The 24,514-nt window shown below is 38.0% G+C and overlaps 1 protein-coding gene across 2 annotated transcripts in view; it reads right to left on the reverse strand.

Annotated features, from left to right (window-relative positions):
* The window catches only part of RNF150 (ring finger protein 150), a 274,681-nt gene that overhangs the window by 59,539 nt on the left and 190,628 nt on the right, over positions 1–24,514 (reverse strand). For both annotated transcript variants that reach the window (XM_037830712.1, XM_037830713.1), the window contains exon 5: positions 3,400–3,496. In XM_037830712.1, coding sequence (XP_037686640.1) covers positions 3,400–3,496 — 97 coding nt within the window. The remainder of the gene's footprint in view (positions 1–3,399; positions 3,497–24,514) is intronic.

Raw genomic sequence — 24,514 nt, forward strand, 5'->3', positions numbered from 1 at the left:
ATTTTTCAAAATGTTTATCTTGATTGGCAACATTGTTCCTTATTTTGGATGTAAGGTGTTTCTTTGTTCTTGGTTTGTGCACTAGTGAGAACAGTACTGTACCTTTAACAAAGGAGAAGGGGAGACAGAATTAGCTCAGTGAGACTGTTGACGGCATCAGAAGTGAATTATCTGGCTTAGATACAATATTTAATAGACCAACTTTACAGAAGCTCACAGTTTATATCCACTCTACAAAGTCCGTCAAATAGAACAATATTTTGAAAAGAAACCTAATTTATATAACTCCAAGAGAAGTCACAATCATAAAGTTTAGAAAAACAAGTCAAATATTATCTGCAGTGATCACTTTATAGGTATTCCAATTTAGGTTAGTGAGGGAAACTCCCTCAAATAAATCAACAGCTAAATAGTTAAGGACTTGTGAATACACCGGCTACACAGGATTTCCTACCCAATAGTCATCATCCTGTTCCTGTCATGGTAACAGTGAAGAAGAAGGTGTTTGCAGGGATGTGAAGAACCCAGGTTATATAGTACTTTATAGAAGCATTCACTGGCACTGCATTGTTGTCCTAGAAATACGGAGACCTGACTGGCTAGAAAGAAAATAGGATGAAGCACTGGAAGGTAGATAAAAGGATAAAAGCACTTCTGACAATAAACGACTTATTTTCCCCCTTTCAGTTCAGTATTTTCTTTCTCTTGGCAAAATATAATGGAAAAAGATACCCCCTGTAATGGCAATTTCATGATCCAAGATCTGTGCTCTCATTCTCCAGCTCATTTTAGAGAATCCACTTACAAAATGAAAATGTACCCAGCTCTTGGCTTTCAACTTATATTTAGTAGCACAGGCAGATGTCAGGATACTCAGTAAAAAATGAAAACAAAAATCAAAAAACAAAATTTACCACCTGTATTGAACAATTTAGTGGATCAGTATCACAACCAAGTTGTTTGTAAGTGGACACATTCAAAGGAGGTTCAGAGTGAATTTTATAAATATGATTCTATGCCTGGCAGCCTTCAAGAACCTGAAGGGCTACAATGCCACATATTTATTGAGCACTTAGCATACATACATAAGGGATTCAGAGATGAAGGACCAGCAGGAATCAAATATCAGAGAGAATGACAAGCTCTTTTCAATTTTCCTTAAATAAGAAGATATGGAGTGTAAGGAACTCTACATAAGAGAGTTTCTTCAAAGAGCATATAAAGGGTTTCAGCTAACTGAGATGGATGTAAGTTTGTCCAATGAGACTGCAAATTTTAAGAACACAACGCCATCTCTTTGTCATAATTTAGATATGGTGCTACCCAATGGCAGGAAGATGGAGTCAAACAACATCCAAAATTCCTCCCAGATCCAGACTTCAGTATCATCCTGTGGGGCAAAACTAGAAAAGGCTTGAGAAGGCAAGGAGGGTAAGCCATATGCCTCAGTGCTTTGTGAGCAGTAGCACATTACATGTGCCTTATTCTTCATGGAGGATGTTCTGTTCTGTGGGGCATGCTTGGATGGGTGTCATGTTCCTGTTCGGCTGGCCTTTAAAATTCCTTGGCAAAATCCAAAAGATGCTACCCATGGTTATTATTCTGGCAGTCAAGTGTGCTAAGTAAATCCCATCAAGACTTGATAGACATGAAACCATGGCCAGAATCCTAAGCTGCTACAAGTTAAAATGTTATTAGTTTGGGAAACAAGCTCAAAGGTCACCCAATGATTCTATTATAAAAACAATTAATAGCTCTATTCTCTCATCATTACAAACAGCATCTAGAAAAGTTATACCTCAATGGGAAAAGTGGAGTCAAATGCTATTTAAACTACCAGGCAGTTGTTTGGTTTCATTGTCCTGAGTGAGGAGTACTGGAATTGAGCCAGGAACTTTGAAAATATACTGAGCAATAGAAACTAGGTCAAATGATGTGAATATTTTTCTTAAATGTGAGCATTCCAAAGATTTTAGAGCCCAAACACACACACAGGCACACAAACACACACACACACACACACACATACATTTCCCTTTCCCTTGTAAGTTCCAGTTATAGCTGGAAATGTGAAAAGCGGAAAAACCTGAATAAACTTTTGTAAGTCACCAGTAACTGGTAGAGATGGGTTTTTAGTACTATTTTATGTTCAGTGTAATTGATTTTCACCTTTAATGCATTATACATTCACAACTCTGGTCTGAAAATTCAGCACGTTGCCTTTCAAAATCTAGCTCAAGTTGATTTGAGTTTGGTGGGTCAGTCATGCAAATCAGCAGGCAGCTGACACGAGGACAGCTGGTACAAGGGTCGAAAATTCAGTCAATGCATGTCCTCACAATGTTTCAGGTGTACCCTCTCCATCAGAGACACTCTGAGATTCCTAAGATAATTAGCACATTGACCTTAAAGAAAACCTTTGATATCTAGTCTGATTCTTCAGTAACATCTTGGGACTGTTAATATTCTCTTTATTATCTGTCATTAATAATGAGGAGTGACAATAGGGAGGTTGCTGCATAGTGGGGGGAGGAAGTGGGGAAGATTGGTATTTGTATTCTATTAGTCTAGTTTCTTTTAGACAGTGCCTTTTGTTTTGCTCACATTTCTCTTGTGCTGTCCTTGGATTTGGTGGCCTGGCTTGCTTTCTGCCCTCATCTGCTTAGGGAGGATAACACACAGCAGCTGGTGTCTCACCAACCACTAGTTTAGGGCTTCACTTGATCTGGTCCTGGGAAAGTCTTGCTCTGGAGTGTCAAGCCAGCTGGCAGATGCTCTCTGCACTGGAAAGGAGACTAAGTTTTATAAAACATGTAACTGAGGGAACCAGCTTGATGCTCCATTAGAATGGAGTGGCTCTGGCTCTGGTTTCCAGTTCACTCAAGGTTTCTACAGAGCTCTGAGTTTAACAGGCAAGCAGAGGTTCTGAGCCAGATTCCCAGCAGCTGTCCTCCCTCATCTTCTTGGGAAGAGCTGCTTCCTTTGAAAGCTTGGCTATCATGGGCTATATCAGGAGTGTAGCATGAAGATCGCCTTGATGACTGAACAGGGGGCAATGGCACAAGAGGTAATCAATGTGCAACTGGCCTGCGTGCCTCTTCGTGTTCTACCTTCACTCACACCCAGCCTTCCAGAAGAGAAGCCTATGAGCTGCATAAGCAGCATCCTTTCTCACAAACAAAACAGACACGGTGACAAGGTAGTGATGTTCTCAGATTGAGATAAAAGGGAGAGGAGAAATGTTTTCATACATGGGAGTTCTCTTGGGACCTCATCAGATGACCGCCACTGCTGTGTGATCGAGAGGACGCAGAAAATCCAGGTGTGATGTTTTCTCCCTGTGTTGGGGGTAATGTGGAGAGACAGACATGATGATGCTGTAGGCTGTGCTGTGCTTACCGGGATCCCTAGGGCTTTAAGAATGTTCATCTTGCACATGGGACAGGTGCGATGGTCTAGAAGCCAGGGGTCAACACAGGACTTGTGGAAAAGATGCCTGCAATGAGAACCATACATCTTAGCGTGGCGGAAACTGCAGAGATCACCTAGTCCACTACAAGCCCAGTGACCTGTCCAATCAGAACCAAGACTCGGACCTCGCCCTCCTAAGTCCTGGGTCAATGTGTTTTCTCTTATACCCTGGGGCGAGAGAGTCAAAATTTGTCTGGATCCCAGGAGTGTCATATCCAATTTGTTACTAAGTCTTCCAGGTGTCAGAAAACGTAGAGAATGTACAGACTGAGAGATTGTTTTGCTGCATGAATGGTTTTCAGTAGGAAGAATGTTTAATGGAAAGAATGTGAGTGAGAAACCTGCAGAGACACTGGTGGACGTCTTGATAGATGCTACTTTTAAATAAATCCCAAATTTCTTTTCCTATGGTCAGAAGGCAACTGCAAAGTAAAGGCTGATGTCCATTAACATTTGTGATGTGACACAAAAGGTCAGAAGAGCTTCTGGTAGGATGAACAACACAAATGACATATTGTCAAATCAGAAGTTGGACTGCACATTTCCTATCGAAGGCAGCACACCTGGAGCAACCCTTACTGTCTGTACAATTGATGCACTATCATCATGAGCCTTCATCTGACTGTAAGGATGAGGGGGAATATTTAATAGGTGAAGAAGGGCCTCAGAACTGAATTTTCTGTAAACTTGACTCCCAAGAGCCCACTCAGAGATATCAGGGGCTCTTCAAGTCAGAAGCTTTTCTTCTCACTCACAAGGCCCTGGAAGAAGTAGAAGCAGTCAGAATTTCCTGCCTGGGGCAAGAAGAGAGAGAATTGTCTTTCTTAAGTATGAGGGCTTCATAGGGCATTCCACTCTTTCACTCATGTCTCTCCTTCCCTCCTTCTCTCCCCCTCCCTCTCCCCAGTGGTGCACTTATTCTTTGAACACTTATTTTTTTTGTCTTTTGTTCTAACAGTTCTCAAAACTTCATTTCCTTTGTGTTAGAAGGCTTTGGGCTCAAATGCTTAAAAACAACCCCCCAATTAGAGATGAATTCAGGAAATGCCACATTTTAAATTGAAATTATGAAGAACCCATATGCCAAGGATGGGATTAGCTGTTTACGGAATATGATCAGATTTAGGATTAGAAAAAGGAGAGTAGCAATCAGGAGGTGTCATTATCTTTCCAGATCATTGTTTAGGATGTCCTGCAGATTTACTGCTTGGAAGGTATGTATCTCACTCATTCATTCACCCTTTGAATATGCATTCATTCAACATGTATATACCAGGAATTATAATCAGCACTCGGCATCTGCAGTAAACCACGATAGTGACTTGGTTCCTTTCCTTACGGAGTACAGTGGGAGAGGCAGACATCAACAAAATAATATTTAAATAAACAACTTAATGACAACAGTAGTAGAAGTACAGGGAGTTTGGAGGGTTTCTAAGTGGGTAATCATGTAAGGTTTCCCTGATGAAGTGACAAAGCTGAGGCTGGAGAGCTGAGTAGATATTATCCACTTGAAGGAGAGAAGGAAAAGAAGGGTGTTTTGGGCAGAATGAACGGCTTGTGCAAAAGCCTTGAGCTGAGAAGGCCAGGGCCCACGCAGCAGGGGGAGGGAGTGGCTATAAGGAGAAGGGGGCGTCTGGCACTGAAGCTGAATGAGACCACTGCCTCCCCCTACCAAAAAGTAACATCGACCTCCTTATGTTCAATTTTTACACTCAGGAAACAAGTCCCTGATCTGAACCTGCTCACCAAGTGAAGTTCTCTTGGGATAAAAGTCACATATTTTGGTTCCTTTGTTCCTGGAAAGCAGGCCTTCACGGTGTTTTCTGCACACAGGCTGGCGACAGAATCACAGCAGGACCAATCATGAGCTGTTTTAGCTTAAAAAGTCACATACTATCCTCAGGTTTCAGTTGCCTCATCTGTAAGATGGAGTATATCCTTCCTGAAGTCTCTATTCCACAGAAGCTGGTCACTATTCCCTGCACTCTAAATTCTCCATATGCACTGGTTATTCTTATATCTCCTCTGAGATGGTTAGTTTTATGTCTACTTGGCTAGGCTATGGTTCCCAGTTATTCAGTCAAACTAATGTAGGTGTTACTGTGAGGGCATTTTGGAGGGCAGTTAGCACCTACATTCAGTTACTTTAAGTAAAGGAGGTCACCCTTGGTAATGTGGTTGGGCATCATCAATCAGCTGAAGGCCTTAATAGCAAAACGGAGGTTTCCCTGAAGAAATTCTGCCTCAAGACAAGTCCTGCTCAAGTTTCCAGCCTGCTGGTCTTCCCTATGGATTTCGGATTTGTCAGCCCCACAATTGTGTAAGCCAATTTCCTGAAATAAATCTCTTTATATTTATACTTACCTATCCTACTGGTTCTGTTTCTCTGGAGAACCCTGACTGACACATCCTCCCTCTAGAGTATAAGCTCTATGAGAGCAAGATCCTTGTTTTTCTGGCCCACTGTTCTATCCCCAACATCTAGAATAGTTCCTGGCACATGGCTGATGCTCAAGAATCATTTGCTGCATGAATGGATATTTATCAAAGGAACTGGCACATAGAAAGCACTTGATATATGTTAGTTTTATTATTTCTAATTGAAAATAAGTTATTGATTATGAAAGTGTGAGGATTTTAAGCTTTGCTTTAGTTTAAGTGGGGAGGAGATTTTGACTATTTGGAAGATGACGACAGGCCGATTTGCAGAGACAAAACTTGGTCTCTCTACTCTGTCCCTTCCCATCATTCTCCACACTGCCTGCATATGGTCATCAAGTCCCATTCACTTTCTCTTCCTAAATCTTTTTCACATTCATTGCTTCTTTTCTTTTCTCAATCCTCCTCCCTCATTCACAATCCCATTATATTTTTCTCTGTATTATTGCAATAACAGCTAAACTGCTTTCCATGTCTCCAGTCTTTTCCTGTTCTTTTGATCCCACTCATTGTTGCCAGATTTATCTTCCTAAAATAAAGTTCTAGTTACGTCATCCCCTTGTTCCATTCTGTTCTGTGCTAGGAGCTGGGTACAAAGATGAGTAAGACAAGGTCCCTGCCCCCAAAGCCAAGGCAGTGCCACAATCCTCTGCTGCTTCCCTATTAACATCCATGTTTAGTGCTGTTAGCAGACCACAATACAGGATCCATCATTTTCTGATTGTTTGATCTTGGGCAAGTTACCTTAGTTCTCTAAGACTCCATTTCCTTATCTTTGAGATTTTATCTTATAGATATGGTGTTTGTATATGGGGTTTGTGAGTGAAAGAGTGTGTGCCCAAGTATGGGAGAGAGAGAATAAATAATGCACACAAGGCTTAAAACATTAAGTCCTGACACCCCTTAATTGTAAGCTATTATTAATCTTATGAATACTACTGTATTATTTTGTTTTTGGGTATTATATTATTACCATGATTTCTACTCTTTAGTGTAACCTTTTGAATGTGTCAAGCAAGTAACTACAAATTTGAAAAAAAATCAAAGGGAGAACTAAGGGCAAAAGAAAAAAAGGTGCTGAAATGACACTCTGGATGATCATACTTATTAACTAACATTCATTTATTTCTAGCACCATTTTTCTTGTGTTGACCATTAAAAACTATATCCCATCATTGGAATTGCAAAACAATTTTTTTCCCTCTGAAATGGAAAGAAAAATAAGTCACTAAACTAAATAAATAAGCAAAGGAACAGGGAATCTGAAGTTTAGTGAAATGCACAAACAGTTTAGTACACATTTCTAAGGAAAAGTTAATCTCAACTCATTTTATATGTACAAATCTCCATAGAACACTCTCCCATGTTTAACAAACACTGTGTGAGGAGTAAATACCAAGAACAATGGGACCAGATATTCTCTCTCTTAACAATCTTGACAAATTGGAAATACAACAAAGTGTTGACCGAAACTATTCTTTTGCATTCACCAAAAGTTAGCAAACGTTCCATAAAAGTTCTTCAAACACCTAACAAAATAGGATGCCAACAACTGCATACTGATGCTGAGATGATCGTGAACTAGAAAATAAGTTCTGATACTTTTTAAGAGTAATGGCAAAACAAGCTAAACTCTTCCACACCTACTCATGCTTGCTATCTCTTGTTTCATCTAAGTGTGTGACTTCCTCCCCAATTAAGGAACATTGTTTTCTCTACCTGTAGGAGGAAGGCAGTTGGTCTGGCCTTTCCAACACCTTCACTCTTGTACGTTTTGTTAAACCCTATCACCTTGCAACTGAGATTAGGATCCTGTGGTTTTCCCCTTTGGCACCAATGTAAGCTGCTTTATTCCTCTTGGTGAAAAGATTATTAAAGAATGTGAGTCACTCAGGTACCTAAGAATACCATATTCCCAGGCAACAGCAACCATTTCAAAAAGATCTCCAGTGATTTTACAGGTACCAGAAATGTTTCTTCAGTCTCTGAATCTAATTTGGAAAGTTGCCAATGAAGTAAGAGTGAGGTTCAACTAAGAAACACTACTAATGATATCTACCCATTTTTGTATGCTTACTATGTGCCAGGCATGTTAATACATTATAAATTCATAACAGCCTTATGAGGATGTCATGATTGTTCCCCTTTTATAGAGGAGAAAGCTGAAACACATTAAAGAAAATTAAATTACCCCAAAAACTAGTAAGTGGCAGAGCTAGGACCCAAGCCCAGTCTTACAGTGTTCTTTATCAAACTCTATACCCATCTCTCACCCATGAGCTCTTGGACAAGGGGGATAATTGGAGGTATTCCAATTTTCATTCTTTCCCAAATGTATTTTTGTGCTGCAGCTTCAAGAAGGCAACATTCCATGAGATGTCTGCAGTTTCTTAGTTACAGAGGTTAGAGGGTCAAGCAAAACCAAAGGGAAAAGTGATTTGCCTCAACTATAGTCACTTGGCTGCAGATCTCAAAAGCTGTCAAATATTGGCCTTATCAGTCCTGTACTTAGATATTAGTCTAATTGATTTATTTGTGAGGAGGATAACTCCAGACTCTAAATGATTTGCTGCACTCCCCCCCATTCTCTGCTGCCTAGTGTTCAGTTGACAGCCATACCAGCTTTCCACAGAATTTTCAAATTTGCATTGAAAGTAATATCCACTATTTTAGAAGGCTCTTCTCAGTCATGTCTGGTTTATTCTTCTTGCCTTAGCTTTCTAAACCACAAATATGACTGTATCATTCCCCAGGCTGAAAATGCTTAAGTGGCTCCCCACTGCCTAGAGCACAAAGTCAAAATGCCTGAACACATTGTACAAAGAAGGCCACCCAATCTGGCCTTTGTCACATCTTCTGACATGTTCCCACATTGTCTGATACTCTGGCCATAACTGTAATGCCCTTCTCCCCTTTCCTTTGCTTGGCAAACCACGGCTCATATTTCAAGTCATAGTTCAATGTCAGCAATGCCTTCTCTGAATACCCTGTTCCTCTCTCCAAGCTCTGCCAAGGAGAGCTGACGTTTTCTTTTCCTTTTCTCCCTTTTGTGACCCTTCCACATATGTTGTAGCAGTTGATTGTGTGCTCCAGTTTCGGAATTTGAAGATCACTCCCTAGCAAGTAATTTAAACTGCCCGTGGTCCAGTTTTCTCTGTAGAACTGGGATAACAGTCATACCACTTCAGAGGGGTGTTAGGACAATTAGAAGACACAAAACATTTAGGATAATATCTTGCATATAGGAAGCTAGAGTATTATGGTATTTTTGTTTTGGACAATCATTTGTTCAATTATGGGGGAAATCAAAATATTTTAATAACAGGTACAGAATGGGCACCAGCCAATCATAAAGGATGCTAGCTATAAACAATGAGCATGGACCTAAAGGCTGAATATTGATTTTGGTTTACTCATCTATGTTCCCAGTTAGTTTGGGACCTCCTGAAGGGTGGAGATGAAGTGCTCCTATCTACCTTTAAGGCCTAGTAGAGTACGTGGAATACACTCTCAGGCATGTTTGCGGAAAAAAATGGATTCTGAAAGTCCATTTTCCTCTAATCATTATTTAATTAATAGTAACTTAGTTTATATTCCTTGCAAGCAAGGACTTCTTCTGGGGGCCTGTGGTTCCCAAGGAGGATATTATGGGCATTGATGGGTCCTTGCTCTGCTGAGACTACCTAGTAGACATCAAACAGCCTTACAAGGCAGAGCCATTCCTTCTACACAAGTCTCATTTGGGGAAAATCAAAGCACAGTCAATACTTAGCATGACCAAAATGGTTGGTGGTAACGAAGCTTACAGAATGTCAGTTTAGCCCAGACAGTGTAATGGATGTTTCACAGGAGGAATGAGTTCCATTCCTACCCAGAGGACAAGAGAAATCTAAATTGCTGTCATTGATTTTCTTAAGTAGGATCCCATTTGTCTAGCTGCTCTAAAATCAGGTGTATTAAACAAGACAGAATCTTGACTGCCATGGCTTGAAAAATACCACCAAAGTCATTTGCTTTTTTCTGTATATTATCTTTGTCCAACCCAGATGCTGAACCAATCATCCAATAACCATAAACCCAGACATTTAATGCATCAGGGTATTTCTCTATATTTTCTACTGTGGTGTATTATGCAAACCAGTAGGCTTAATCTTCATCCCAGTTAATGAGAAAACAGTTTTGTTGACACAGTGGTACTCTAGTGAATTATGCTATGGCAGGTGACTAAAAGGAGATATTTCTGTGTTTTGTGAAAAAGACACCAAAATTGATACCAAAACTTCCAACCACTAGGGATGCTGAATTCTGGAAAAAAATCAGGAAAATACACATAGAATAATAAATTAATCAAAACATAGTGTTTATGCAGTACTATGTCATGCAAAGCAGTATGGAAAGCATTGGGGGTACAAAGATAAATCAGACATGTACCCTGTTGGTGTGGTATTTTTAATGTAGACAGGGTGATAGGAACATGTATGGTCCATATAGCGTAGAGTTTAAGAGCTCAGGCACAGGAGTAAACCAGATTTCATTTTTAGTCTTGGCCAACTGACCTGGGATAACCTTTGCAAGTCCCTGAGCCTTAGTGTCCTCATGCATAAAATGAAGACAGTAATACCTATTTGAAGCGTTCCTTAACAGTGTTCATCCAAAACGCTGTCTCTCCAGCTTTTAGGCCATGGGAGGATTATGGGCTCTCCTGGTGGTAGCAATTGCCATGTGACTAATTCTGGCTAATAAATTATGAGCAGAAATGACAGATTACACTTTGGGCCACGACATTTAATTGCTCTCCTGTCAGTGAACATTGTTTGAGATGGCGATTGCTCCATAAGCCTGACTCCCTTTGCTGGCCTATGACAGACACAAAGCAATGAGGAATCTTCATTGTATTAAGTCAAAGAGATTTGGGGTTCTTTTGTTAGTGCAGTTTAACCTAGTACATCCTGATTAGTAAAACACCTTATGAGGTTGTTACGAAGATCAAATACTTATTTGCAAAGTCCCTTTTAATTAGCAACTGTTCAGGGAATGACAGTGATATTAACTAATTTAAATGATGTTATACTACATTATGCAAATAACAAGTCACAAATAGAGTCACAAGAGTTAGGGAAGGGACCAGTTTCTTTGGGAGGAAATTAGGAAGCTTTATTATGTAGTGAGGCCTGGAGCTCAGCTTAAAGGATGGGAAGGAATTTGAAGTGTGGAGATTGAAGGAAATATACCCAAAGAGAAGGAATATACATGATAAAGTTATAGGGAAAATATGGTAATAGGTATGAGAAACTCATTTGGGTTGCAGTATAGGCTATTTTAAAAGTAAGAACAAAAATAATGTTGGAGAGGTATGATAAATAAAATCTAGTAGGCCCAACACGCAGGCACCCATGCTGAGCCCCCCGATCGCAAAACTAAAAACCTAAGATAGTTTCTATTTCCTATGAATGTACAGCCAGCCCAGAATACCAAATTTAAGTAGAGCTGATCAGTTGTAGTCAGCTAACTTCCTCATTCTTACAACAGTTAACTTACTCATTCCTAAGCAACCACCTGCTCCCCACTTTGTAAGACACCCCTTAAGTAAAATGGAAACGTAATGTCAGCCAATCACAACATTTCCTCACTTGCTTCCACATTCGTCCTATATGAGCTTCTTTATTCCACCCTTCAGTGAAGCTCCTTTCTATTTTCTGAATGGGATGCTGCTCTATTCATGAATCACTCAACAAAGCTTTAGACACTAAATTGCATGAAAAAGTTCTCTAACAGTTTTGGCAACCACCAAGGTACCCAGACGCGACTGCTAATGGCTCTGGAGACAATGAGAAAGACAGGTGAAGGTGCCATTGAAGCTGTTGAGTTCTCTGTCTCCCTCGTGGGTGAGTGCCTCTTGAATTTGAGCTCTACTCTCCACTCTGACCTTACTAGCTTTTAGTCCATAGGTTAGTGAGTCAATTGTAATTGCCAAGAAGGCTCAAATTCTGAGTCTGTGTCCCTAGAACTTGATTCAGTCTGCAGTTTCATTTTTCCTACTGCTGGTTTCTTTGCCCTGTGCACAAGGTAAAAAGCACTTTGTTCAGGTTAGCGGGAATCTGACGAGAAGGCTCAAATTTTGAGTCCAAGTCACTAGCCTCTGGTTCAGTCGACAGTTTCATTTTTTGCTTCTGCTGATTTCTTTGTCCTGTGCACAAGGTAAGAAGTGAAATGACAAAGATGAGATCCTCAAATTCTAAAAACTTTGACTCTCTACCTCCGGCACCTTAGCCAATCACATGTTCTGTGCCTATCTAATCAAACAGCAAAATCTCACAAAAGACAAACTAGAGTTGCAATGGCCATTATAGGGAATGTTCCAATTAGACAAATTTACTTGTCTCAGTGGTGCACTAGAGAAAAAGTTCTCTAGAATCAGGCCAAATGGAACGCCTGTTTCAAATCAGTACTCAGAGTATATAAGAAATGGCAAGACTCTAAAAATAGCTTATAGAAACTAGTAAGTTTTGTATTTCTATGAATTCTGTGTTTCTGTGTTTTTATGTGTGACCCATGGCTGAAAAATTTTAAATTAAAGATATAGCTCTCTATTTTTGTGTCTGTCTATATGTTTGACATATGATATTTTCTTACTTCTGGATGGTATTATCAAATTAACGTATGGAATGCCTTAAAAGAGCTCTATTTATATTGGCTTAAAGATAAATAAGCACTTATATAAATCAATACTCAAAGTCCTAGAAATTAAGGGAACCAAACTTCTAATATTTCCAATGAAAAGAGTATTCATAAAACTAAAACAAAATGTTTAAAAAAAATGCATGTTCACATAATTCAGATAAACCATTGTCAAACATGAACAGTTAAATATTGTTAGTTAAATAAGAACAGCTATGCCTTCTAAATTATCAGTCTTAAGCACAATACAATTACAATTTTATTCTACTTGGGCATATTTTTCCTAAATTTATACAGGTTTACTGATAAAATAAGCTAGCATTATATCTACTAGATCTTTCAAATAATGAGAAACATAAATTTGTATTTAAACAAATTAAACTATTTTAAGAATAATTGTTTTTCATAGATGTTTGAAGGCAGTTTCAAAGATCTTTTTGGGAACTTAAGGTATGCAGGTATGTAAAGTATAAAAAATGTGTTTTGTTTGTTAAGGAAAAACATCTATGTCCTAAAGTAAAATAGCTGGCTCTCCGAGAATGAGGAGAAATGTGTAGGACAAAACCTGAATGGATACAGAAAGTTGTAAAAGGTTTGTGGAAAAGGAATTTTATTTGTCATGGTCCAGGTTGGCTAAGATTTGATAGATTTAAAAAATTTTTAAAGAGTTTACTTATCAGATAGTATCCTCATGCAAAACTAGAATTTGGTTTTCTTTCTGTTAAAATGACAGTTTTCTTGGATTATTGGTCAGCTCTTAGTAAGAGGTTGTAAAAGGTTTCTCTTAACCATCTAAGTAAAAAAAAGGCAAGGCTTCTATGTCTTCTCAGAATAATATCCTTATTAATATATGTACTGACCTTATCATCCTTTATTGTTTTAGAAAACATGCCTTTTCACTTTTAAAAGAACTAATTCTTTTTTTTTTTTTAATCATATTAGCTCCTATTTACTGTTTCATTGTCACTTTGGTTAAATAGGTAACCAAATATTGTTTCACAGTGACCCATTTTCCTATTTAACAAAATGTTCAAACCTGAAAACTTTTTTGACATTTTGCCTTCCCCAAATCAAATCATAAGTGACGTCTTATTGATCTCAAACTGTCTTTGGGATTTTCCAGAGGGCCCTTGGAAAATGGCAAAGGATTTGTTCTTTCCCCTGGTAAAAAGAAAGGTGCTAAAAATAGATTTATTTGATATATTACAAGTTACATGTGAAGTGTTATCAAGTTAAACAGAATTTTCTAACCCTCTATGAGTTAAATTTGTATGGGTAAAATGCTTTTAATATAAACATTTCAGAAACAGCACAAAGTTCTTAGAGATTTGTCAATGTCCCCACTGCCTATAAGCTGTCCAAGTACTGATCTGCCTGATATTAGACAATATAATTTCAGTTATTCTTCAAAAATGTTACATGTCACAGAAACAACCAAATTTCCTTTTCAATCACATTATTTTTGTATTGAACTTTCATCAGAACTTTTACTTTTGTAAAAGAGTGATAAGTTAACCATGGGCATTTTGAGTCCTTTGTCATCTACAGACAATTTTTATTCATATGCTTCCTTGAGAACACTTGAAATCAGCTATAGGTAGGTGCTTCAAACTATCTATAATTCATAAAATATTCATCTTTTTTTCCTTGCCTGGACCCTACAGAATTTGAAAACTTTTTGAATCTTCTTATTTTTATGGAAAAATAAATATTTGCATAGATTCAGTCAGAACTTGTTCTCCTTGTTAACAAGACATAACTGGAGCTACTAATTATATAACCAAGGCTTTGACTTGAATGCCAGGTTGAGAATGATGCTCATTCAATCAGACACGACCAGATACTTTTAAGAGCTAAGTTTGACTTTATGGAACCAATGCTTACAAAACCCTCTTGGAAAAACCAGTCTGATACCTGAATCCAGGGTTCCCAGCCTTACAGGTCAATAAAGAAAGTTACATTCTGGACTGCAGGTAAAATCTGGTGTCTAGCTCTTGACTTGGCTTCCTAGTCTCGAGAGGCTTTTAAAAGTCCATTCATGTAATATGCTTCCATTCAATGTAACAAAGGCAACATACCAAAGCTAAATGTTTATCAGAGGGGAATATAAGGGAGGGGTATGGGATTCTTGGTAGTGGTGATGTTGTCTGACTTTATGATTATATTGTATTATATGGTATTATAATTTTTTAATTCTTTTTTATTATTCTTTAAAAAATTTTATTTTGAAGTAATGAATATGTTCAAGTGCTGATTGTGTGATGAATGCACAACTATATGATGATTCTGAGAACAACTGATTGCATACTATGGATGACTGCATTGTATGTGAATGTATCTTTATAAGATTGCAGGGAAAAATATAAACAGAGGGATACAAATGCTGGAGAAAACATGGAGCGAGGGATGTACCTATTTACTGTTGGTGGGGAAGTAGAATGGTGTAGCCTATCTGGAGGACAGTGTGGTGGTTCCACAAGAAGCTAAGCATATGGGTGCCATGAGGTCTTGCAACTTCATTATGGGGTATATACTTGGAAGATCTGATAGCAGGGACACAAATGGACATTTGCACACTGGTGTTTATGGTGGCAATATTCACAATTTGCGATGGATGGAGGAGCCTAAGGGCACATTGACTGATGAACAGAATGGTGAACTGTGGTGTATGCATACAATAGAATATTGAACAGCTGCAAGAAGGAAAGAAGCCGTGAGACACGCAACTAGGTGAATGGATCTTGAGGAGAGCCTTTTTAGTGAAGTATGCCATAAACAAAAAGGCAAACATTATAATGCCTCACTAATACGGACTAACTCTAATGTGTAAACTCTGAGAATTGAATCTTAAAGCACAGCTTATCAGGGGAAAGCTTATTGTAATCATCCCTAGATCATAAGTTCTTGCAGCAGTCACATCTATTCCTGAGTTGTAATGGTTATCTCTAAATTCTGAGATGCTAAGCTCTTTGTGGGTGATCTGCTCGGTCTCTGGAATTTTGGGTATCTGTGTGACACCTGAGACTCAGAACTAGAGTTCGGCAGCTATGAATGTCAGTATTACCTTGTATCATGTAGGAACTGTTAAAAAAGCTGAAAAAGAGTTCAGACTTCAATCAGAGATATCAAAGAAGCAGATATGGTTAGGACTAAGGCAAATCAGGCCAAAGGGTAAAGGATGATATTGAGTGTGTTTTAAAACTTCAACTTCTGTGTGAGAGCAAGGGAAGAGATGTTTATTTGGTGCATGATCTATATTTTCTGCAGCACACTAAATGATTTAATTTGTATGGTTAGTTTCTTCAAACACCATAATTACATGGAACTTTGAATGCGAAGTAAGATCTGGTAGGTTTGTATAGGTTAGTGTGAAATGCTGATACATCCCAAAGTAATTTGGGCAGAGAATAAAAATACATTTGCAGGGCCCCCCTGGGAACTGGGGAAAAATGCAGAAATGTTGGACTTCCCCACCTGGGTTATTGCTGATGTTCTCACAAACATGGAGACTGACAATTTAGTGGGATGAGATCTCAATCTTGGGGCTTGCCCTTAAGAAGTGTGTTATTGCAAAGGAGAGGCTAAGCCTACTTACAACTGTATCTAAGAGTTTCCCCCAGAGAACCTCTTTGTTGCTCAGATGTGGCCTAAGTCAACTCGGCAGGTAAACACACTGCCCTCCCCTCTACATGGGACCTGACTCCCAGGGGTGTAAATCTCCCTGGCAATGTAAGACATGACTTCCCAGAATGAGCCTGGACCTGGCATTGTGGGATTGAGAAAATCTTTGTAACCAACATGGGGAAGCAAAATGAAACAAAATAAAGTTTCAGTGGCTGAGAGATTTCAAATGGAGTTGAGAGGTCTCTCTGGAGGGCATTCTTGTGTGCCATACAGAGATCCCTTTTTAGTTTAGTGTATTGGAATAGCTAGAAGGAAATACCTGAAACTACCGAACTTCAACCCAGTAGCCTTGATTCTTGAAAACGACTGCATAACTATGTAGCTTACATTTTATGACTGTGTGTTTGTGAAAACCTCGTGACTCACACTCCCTTTACCAGTGTATGGACAGATGAGTAGAAAAATGGGGACACAAACTAATGAAAAATAGGCCTCTTTTGTTGGACTGTTATTTCCTTGGCTCAGAGTTAATATAACTTGAAATATGATCAGAAACATATCTTTAACAGAAGGGATGGGGTGATGAAATGTTTTTTGTTTTTATTTTATTTTATTTTTTTTTGGAGTAAGGAAACGGTTCAAAAATTGAATGCACAACTATATGATGGTATTGTGAATAACTGATTGTACACTGTGGATGATTGTATGGTATGTGAATATATCTCAATAAAACTGTACTTTAAAAAAAGTCCATTCAGAGATTCCTTATAAATAAAAACTACCAGCAGAGCAAACTTTAAAAAGGCTAAATGGTAAAATGCAATTCTTGCTGTACTTATGTAAATAATGAGGTCAAATCTAACAAAGCCAGCCTTAGTTTATTATTAAGAATAATATTTTTGAGGTTATCTTTGGTCAGAAAAGGGGTGACTATAGAGAAATTATTTTTCAATGGAAAACTATAGCACATTCCTATGGGTTATCAGGTTGTTGTGCAGCAATTGCTTCTGCAGTGGACTTAACAATTTCTCCTTCTGTTAAAGTTATGTTTCTGATCATATTTCAATTTATATTAGCTCCAAGCCAAGGAAATAGCAGCCCAACAAAAGAGGTAAATTGCAGATAACTGCATGGTTTTATTATCTACCTGCGAATTGGACTGGATCCTATGATCTTGCATATATTGTCCACCCTAAATGTCAGTCAGAAAGCTAACTTAGTATCTCTTGTATACTGGGCCTCAAACTGACAAAAGAGGGTTAATACCTCAATCCTTCGCCCTACCGTAATACAGGGCTCCACTCTTCATGGGCTTCACTTTTCGTGTGCATTATCATACCTTCCCTAGAACACGTGACCTGAAGCCAGCAGTTACAGATATAACTAAGGTTATGAAACAGAGCTTTGATACCACCCTAAGGGCACCTCAGGCCCTCCAGGCTGAAGTTGGCAGCTTAGCATCAGAGTTCTTCCCAAGCAGACAGGCTCTAGATTCCCTGACTGCCATGAACAACACTGCATTTATGTTATTAAGCCTGGCACAGTGACAAATAACCTGAATATTTTAAAGGATCAAGTTAAGGTGATTCATGATACCAGTTAGGCTCAAGCATTTCAATGGCTAGATGGCTGGCGAACATCAGGACAATGTGGATTTGGCCTCTTCTCATAGAAGTTCCCTTTGAAATTCATAGCAAATCTGAAGCTTCACACTGGACCCCTCATTTAACTTACACTTCCAGGCCAAACGTCAGTTGCCTGGGAGTGTCCCTCACGCCGGATAGGCCTCTTTTGTTGGACTGTTATTTCCTTGGCTCGGAGTTAATATAAATTGGAATATGATCAGAAACATATCTTTAACAGAAGGAGAAATTGTTGAGTCCACTGCAAAAGCTATTGCTGCACAACAAAAATCTTTAGATTCTTTATTAGAATTGTTTTAGATAATAGAGTTCTGTTTGACTCTTGCTGACTGAGCAGGGAGTAGTGTGGTGTGTGCTGTATCAATCCCACTGGCTATACCTGAATAAATAATTCTAGGGAAGTCAAAGCACAGTTACATGAAGTAGTGAAACAAGCTTGATGGCTCAAGCAAGTATGTTCTTCCTTAGGACTGTACTTTGGTCTCTTGATTTCAGTTGGTTGTGGTCCTGGGGCCCTTGACTCAAGCATTTGCAAACATTGGGCATTTTACCACTCATAGTAGTCATAGTAGTTCCCCTGGTATGCTCTAAACAACTAAAGTTTTAACTAAAGTCTCGTCAAATGGTGTCTAGAAGAACAGAAATATGAAGAGAATAGAAACAGTCAACCCCTCGACATCTGCAACCTTGGGATAGTCCCCTGTGCCCTCTAGAGCCAGCACATTGTAACTGAGTAGTGTTAACGCCTTCAATTTTGATCTCAGCCCTAGGCCTGGCAGAGGGCCAGATTAAAAGGGAGGAATTGATAAATAAAATCTAGTAGGCCCAACATGCGGGCACCCACGCTAAGCCCCACATCAGCAAAACCAAAAATCTAAGCTAGTTTCTATTTCCTATGATGTAAAGGCCTGGCTTGCTCCAAAAATCAAATTTAAATACAGTTGATCAGTTTACACCAGCTAACTTCCTCATTCTCATTCTAGCTAACTTCCTGCTCCCCACTTTGTAAGATCCCCCTTAAGCAAAATGGAAACTTAATGTCAGCCAATCAATCAATTTCTTCACTTGCTTCTGCATTCATCCTATATGCGCTTCTCCTTTCCATCCCCTCAGTGGAGCTCCCTTCTGCTTTCTGAATGGGATAGTATCCTACTCGTGACTCATTCAATAAAGCTGTAAGATCCTAAATTATATGAAAAGTTTTTCTCTTTACAGGTAGGATGGGCCTAAATCAACATCCTGAAAATAGTCCAGATGGATTGAATAGTAGGAAAATAATCATGAACTTGAGCCAGACATTCCTTTATTTTCCTCTATGCTGTCTCATCTTTTCATGTTTCCTATATAGAAAGTTCTTTCAGTGGTGACAATTCAGTGTTTTGGTGTTTGATGCTCATTGGGCCAGTTAAGCAGATACTTCTTCCTATCATAAACTCTGTCCAACTGGCCCAGTGCATCATTGTGGGAAGAATGCTGCTATTAGACTTGCTCTGAAATGGTTTGAACAATTATGAGAAACTGCTTTTCCCTGATTCTCCCTATTTAAGCTATGCAAACATCATTTAAAAAAAAAAAAGGAAAAAGAAGAAAGAAAAGGAAAAAATGAGCTGTAACACAGACCCAGTAGTAACCATATCCTGGCTGTTGTTTTTAACATAATGACTTTGTTTTGTCGAGCTAGTCTGCTAGCCGTTTCATATAACGGAGGAACAAGAAAGAAAATGCAATCAGTGAGGTGCTGCTCACCTCAGGAGCTCTGACCCTCTGGAAAGAGGCTGGTCTGTTTTCACGTCCCCAAGAAACAAGCTTTGAATCATTACAGAGAAAGTAAAATCTTTAAAACTGGGCTATGTTTGATTTGGTTTCCTTGGGGCTCTTGGACATTTGGCTTTGAGAGAGATGAGGATTTCTGAGGCAGATTTTTGGCTAAAATCATACTCCCAGAGCATTGACTCACAAGGCAGGGATGAGGGTGGGGCTAAGGTGTGAAAACAATAGCCACCTCATACAGTGGAAGGAACACTGGTTTAGAAATCAAAACGGCTGGCTTTGCTTTGGACTCTCTAACCAACCTCTCAGAGGCAAGGTTTCCTTTTAGCAAAATAAAATAGTGATAATTTACTTGCCCTATCTGTATTTGTAAAATACAAATACGACATTATATGTTAAGTGTTGTGTAAAGAGTACAGTGCTTTTCAAAGTTGCAGTATTACAGTAAACAACCATTTATTCCATCCTGTTTTAAAACAGCGTTATAGAAAAATCAATAAAACTAAAAGTCTAAGAACCTCTTGTTATTAAACTCAATTTCTTTTTTTGCTTCCTTGGAAGAAATTGATCCTTTGAGAATGCAAGGTATGAGGGAATTTCAGGATTCTCGTTTTATGGTGTGCCTGACTCCTTGGGGTTCTGATAGATGGAGACTCTACACTTAGAATCTGACACCAGTCTAATTATATTGTTTGACTGGGGTGGCAGAGTTGGTTGGCATTCTTCCCATATGTCAGTTGATTAATGTAACTGGGGCTCAGGACACTTGAAGTCAGAATGCCATATATTATAAGGTTACCACAGTTCAAGACTTCTTTCCTAAGGCAGCATTTGCTTTGTCAAAAATACAAACAAAATAAAACACAAATCAGACATCATTTACTAACATTGTCATTTCCTTTCCTGCTTCCTTCTTTCAATCCCTTAGATTCAGTGATGTCATCTAATGTTTGGCAGTTTCCACATGCTATGTTGAACCCATGAAAATCCAAAGTAATCAAGAAAAAATATCATAAAACAGCATCAGCAAAACTTTCAACTTAAATTTTATATAATTTTTATGATGGTACAAAGGGAACTATTTTTTTTTTTTTTAAGTCTGCAGCATAGTCTCTTTGGTGCTTAAAAAATTTCCCCCTTTTCAAAAAACTTAAGTATAATATACATACAGTAGATGCATAAATCTTAAGTACATAGTTCAATGAATTCTCAAATATGTATATATTTATGTACATTCTACTCAGATCAAGATATGAAATATTTCCATCACTCCAGGAATTTCTCCTATGTTTCTTTCTAGTCAGTACCCGCTCTCCTGCCACATAATCACCATTCTGACTTCTATTATTATAAATTAGTTTTGCCTATTATTGAATTTCATATAAATGGAATCTTAAAATACTTTCATACAAATACTTTGTATTTTTTCCTCTGGCTTCTTTTTCACAACATAACATCATTTTTCAGATTTACCTGTGCTGTGTAATAAAGCAATAATTTGTTTTTTTTTATTGCTGAGTATTATTCCATTGCATGGATGTACCCCAATTTGTTTGCAGATTTTTCTGTGTTAGACATTTGGGTTGTTTTCATTTTGGGGGCTATTATGAATAAATCTGCTATATCCATTCTTATACAAGTTTTTAAATGAATATATGCATTTATTTCTCTTGGGTATATATCATCCAAGAATAGAACTGTTGGGCCAGGGGTAGTATCTGTTTAGCATTAGTGGAGACTGCCAAATAAATTTCCAAAGTGGTTATGTCATTTTATACCCACACCACTCTGCATAGTTCTTAATTTGGAAGAGTATGCTAACTTATGTTCCTCAAAGAATGGACTTTAAAAAAAATAGTTTTAATAAAAATGACTATTTGGTGAGATGCCAAATACCAAAAATAAATTTCAGATAAATCTGGAAAAAGTAGTTAATTGATCAGTTATCTTATTTCTTGATGGGGAAGGATTTAAAGTAAGGAGAAAGAGATAATACAAAGCTGAAATTCATAAATTTTATTTTAAACTTTTTAATTCAGTTAATCAAACAAAATAAAAATACTTGAGGAAAAATGCTGCTTACCAAATTGTGAAGACAAGATGTTAAAAAGTCATAATACCATTTTATCAATTCTAGGCTATACACTTTTTTTCACATTTTAACATCTTTGAAATTAGGAATCATGTTACAATCAATGACAATTTGCAGTAGATATGATGACATGTAGAGCTTGTGTGAGTCAACACTAATATTCAGAAAAATCAAAGATGTGAATTAAAACTAAGCACTACCTTTATATTTGGCTAAATTTCAAAAAGGTTCCAGTTCATTCGTATATACTGCTAGTGAGGTGTAAATTGTTACCTTCTTTCAGGAAAGCAGCTGGACAGAACTTATCAAGACACTTTAAAATCACTTTTGACCAGTAAATTCACTTTTAGGAATGTATGCTAAGGGATAAATAGAGAAAATAATTACAAACAACTAATATCATTGTGATAGTTAATTTTAGGTGTCAGGCTAAGTTATTTTGCCCAGTTTTTTTTTTTTTTTTTTTTGTCAAACACTGACCTAGGTGTTGTTGTGGATGTATTTTGCAGATGAAATTAATATCTATAATCAGTTGACTTTAAAAAAAGAATATAACCCTCAATAATGTGGATGGGCCTCACCCAATCAGTTGGAGGCCTTAAGAGAAAGAACTTACGGTCCCAGAGAAGAACTTCTGTCACAAGACACTCTATTTCTCTCTGAGTTTCCAGTCTATTGGTCTCCCCTATGGATTTCAGATTCAATACTTCAACATCATTCTTACCAGAATTTCACTGCCCTATGGAGTTAGGTCTGCCGTATGGAATTTGGACTTGCTGGTCCCCCCAACTGCATGAGCCAATTTCTTTAAATAAATATCTAAACACACACACATACACACGTGCACACACACACACGCACACACACACACACATATCCTGCTGGCTCTGTTTCTCTGGAGAACCCTGACTAATGCAGTCATTATTTCATAATGATGAAAAAACTGGAAACAATTTAAATGCTGGACAATAGGGGGGCAGTTAAATAAATTCCAACAATGCAACCACTAAAATATTTTGAATTAATTTCTAAAGTTATAAGAAAAAGCTTACTTTTAATGTAAAATGAGAAAGCAGAATAGAAGCTGTGTAAGTGTCTGGCTCTACAATGTTAAAAGATGTGCGAAATTTACATATACGCCTTATAGAAGGTAAACATACCAAAACTAATAACAATTACTTCTGAGTGCTTAGATCATTATTTTTGTTTACTTCTCTATACTTTTCTCTACTGTCCATATTTTCTACAATTAGCAATGAAACCTTGATAGTTACAAAAAAATCACACCTATAAACCAATAGACAGCTGTATATAAAATGTGCAATAACTTAATTTGCATAACATGGACATGAAACAGTAAGTCAAATCTTATGAAAATCAGCCAGCATTCATCAGTCTTTTCAAGTAAATAATAATAATAAAAAAAGAATTTGGAAAAAATCTGTTCCTAATCAAGCATTTCTAAAAGACACAGCAGGGTAAAATTAGGACAGACTACTTCTGCCTGGGCTAGAAAGGACTCCTTTGTTTCCCACTTCATGAGTAATAGGAATCCTGATCACATTACAAAATTTTACAAATTTTTTTTAGTCATAAGGAGCTTGAATTTTCTGTCCACAAAGACATTCAGCTCATGTTTGACTCATTCTAAAATCAGACTGGTTTCTGGATTTACAAATATTAAGGGGCTAGTGTCTATTTTAAGAACTCTTGATTGTGATTTGCTGAGTTTTCAGATATTAAAATGATCTTCATGTTTACATTTGGCTCTAATTCTTCTAATGCCATGTTGTTTGCTCTGCTCTGGTCATGTCTGGCAGGGAGAGTGAATGGGAGCCTCCTCTACAGACCTTCACGAATGAATACCAGAGCCCAGTTCCGAGCCTGTCTGGTTGCCCAAGACATGAATCCCACCTCAGAGTTTCGGGAGAAGCAGGAGGCCACAAACAGCCCAGGTGGGTTTGGTTGGAATCAACTCGGTGAAGAAAAGAAAACTCCCTGGGACACAGTGAACAAATAGCCTTCCTAGGAGGCCCATTGGACACCAGCCACCATTTGTACAGTGTTTTTGTGTAGGCCCTGAGCTCTCACATACATTAGCTCATTGAATATTATTAATTCAATTTAAGGAGGCTGAGCCTTAGCAGCCAAGTCACTTTGGAAACCTTAGGATATGTGCTTATCCAGAAGACTTTACAAATGGATCTTTTTACTGTTTCCTATGTACTTTACACTACGTCTCTCAGAGCTGCTTCTTTGGTGGAAGAAAATGTCACTGGTGTTTTGGGACAGTAGTCCATGGAATGTAGTATTTGAGGAGTCAGTTAATATTGAGGTCATGTTAAAAAATACATGTCAGTCACATCAGCTGTGAAAGAAAAGTAGCTGGCTGGCTGGCTGGTTAGAGGGACAGAAATGATTTACTAGTGTCTTGTCAATTGCAGACACGTGGTATGTAATAGAGCTTCAGAGGACTCACATTAATTTGAAACCTGTAAACCAAGCTTAGGCTTTGATTTTTCAACAGCACTCCAAAAATGCCTTTTCCAAATCTCCAGGCCGGTACTATCTGATTCAAATACTGAAATGTTATCAGAACTTCCTTTGCAAGTTAAGGTACATATTGCCCCAATTTGTACATACAAGCTTCATTTGTCCTTTATTACTTTGTACTGTACTATAAAAGGAAGCTTTTATTTATTTATCTATTTTAATTTTTAGTCTGGTATATAATTGTGTTTAAATCTTCACTTCATCTCTTCCACCACTGTTGTTAGTCATGCTGTGATCTTGG

Source organism: Choloepus didactylus, chromosome 3 (genome assembly GCF_015220235.1).
Source record: "Choloepus didactylus isolate mChoDid1 chromosome 3, mChoDid1.pri, whole genome shotgun sequence".
In the NCBI taxonomy this organism is placed as follows: domain Eukaryota; kingdom Metazoa; phylum Chordata; class Mammalia; order Pilosa; family Megalonychidae; genus Choloepus; species Choloepus didactylus.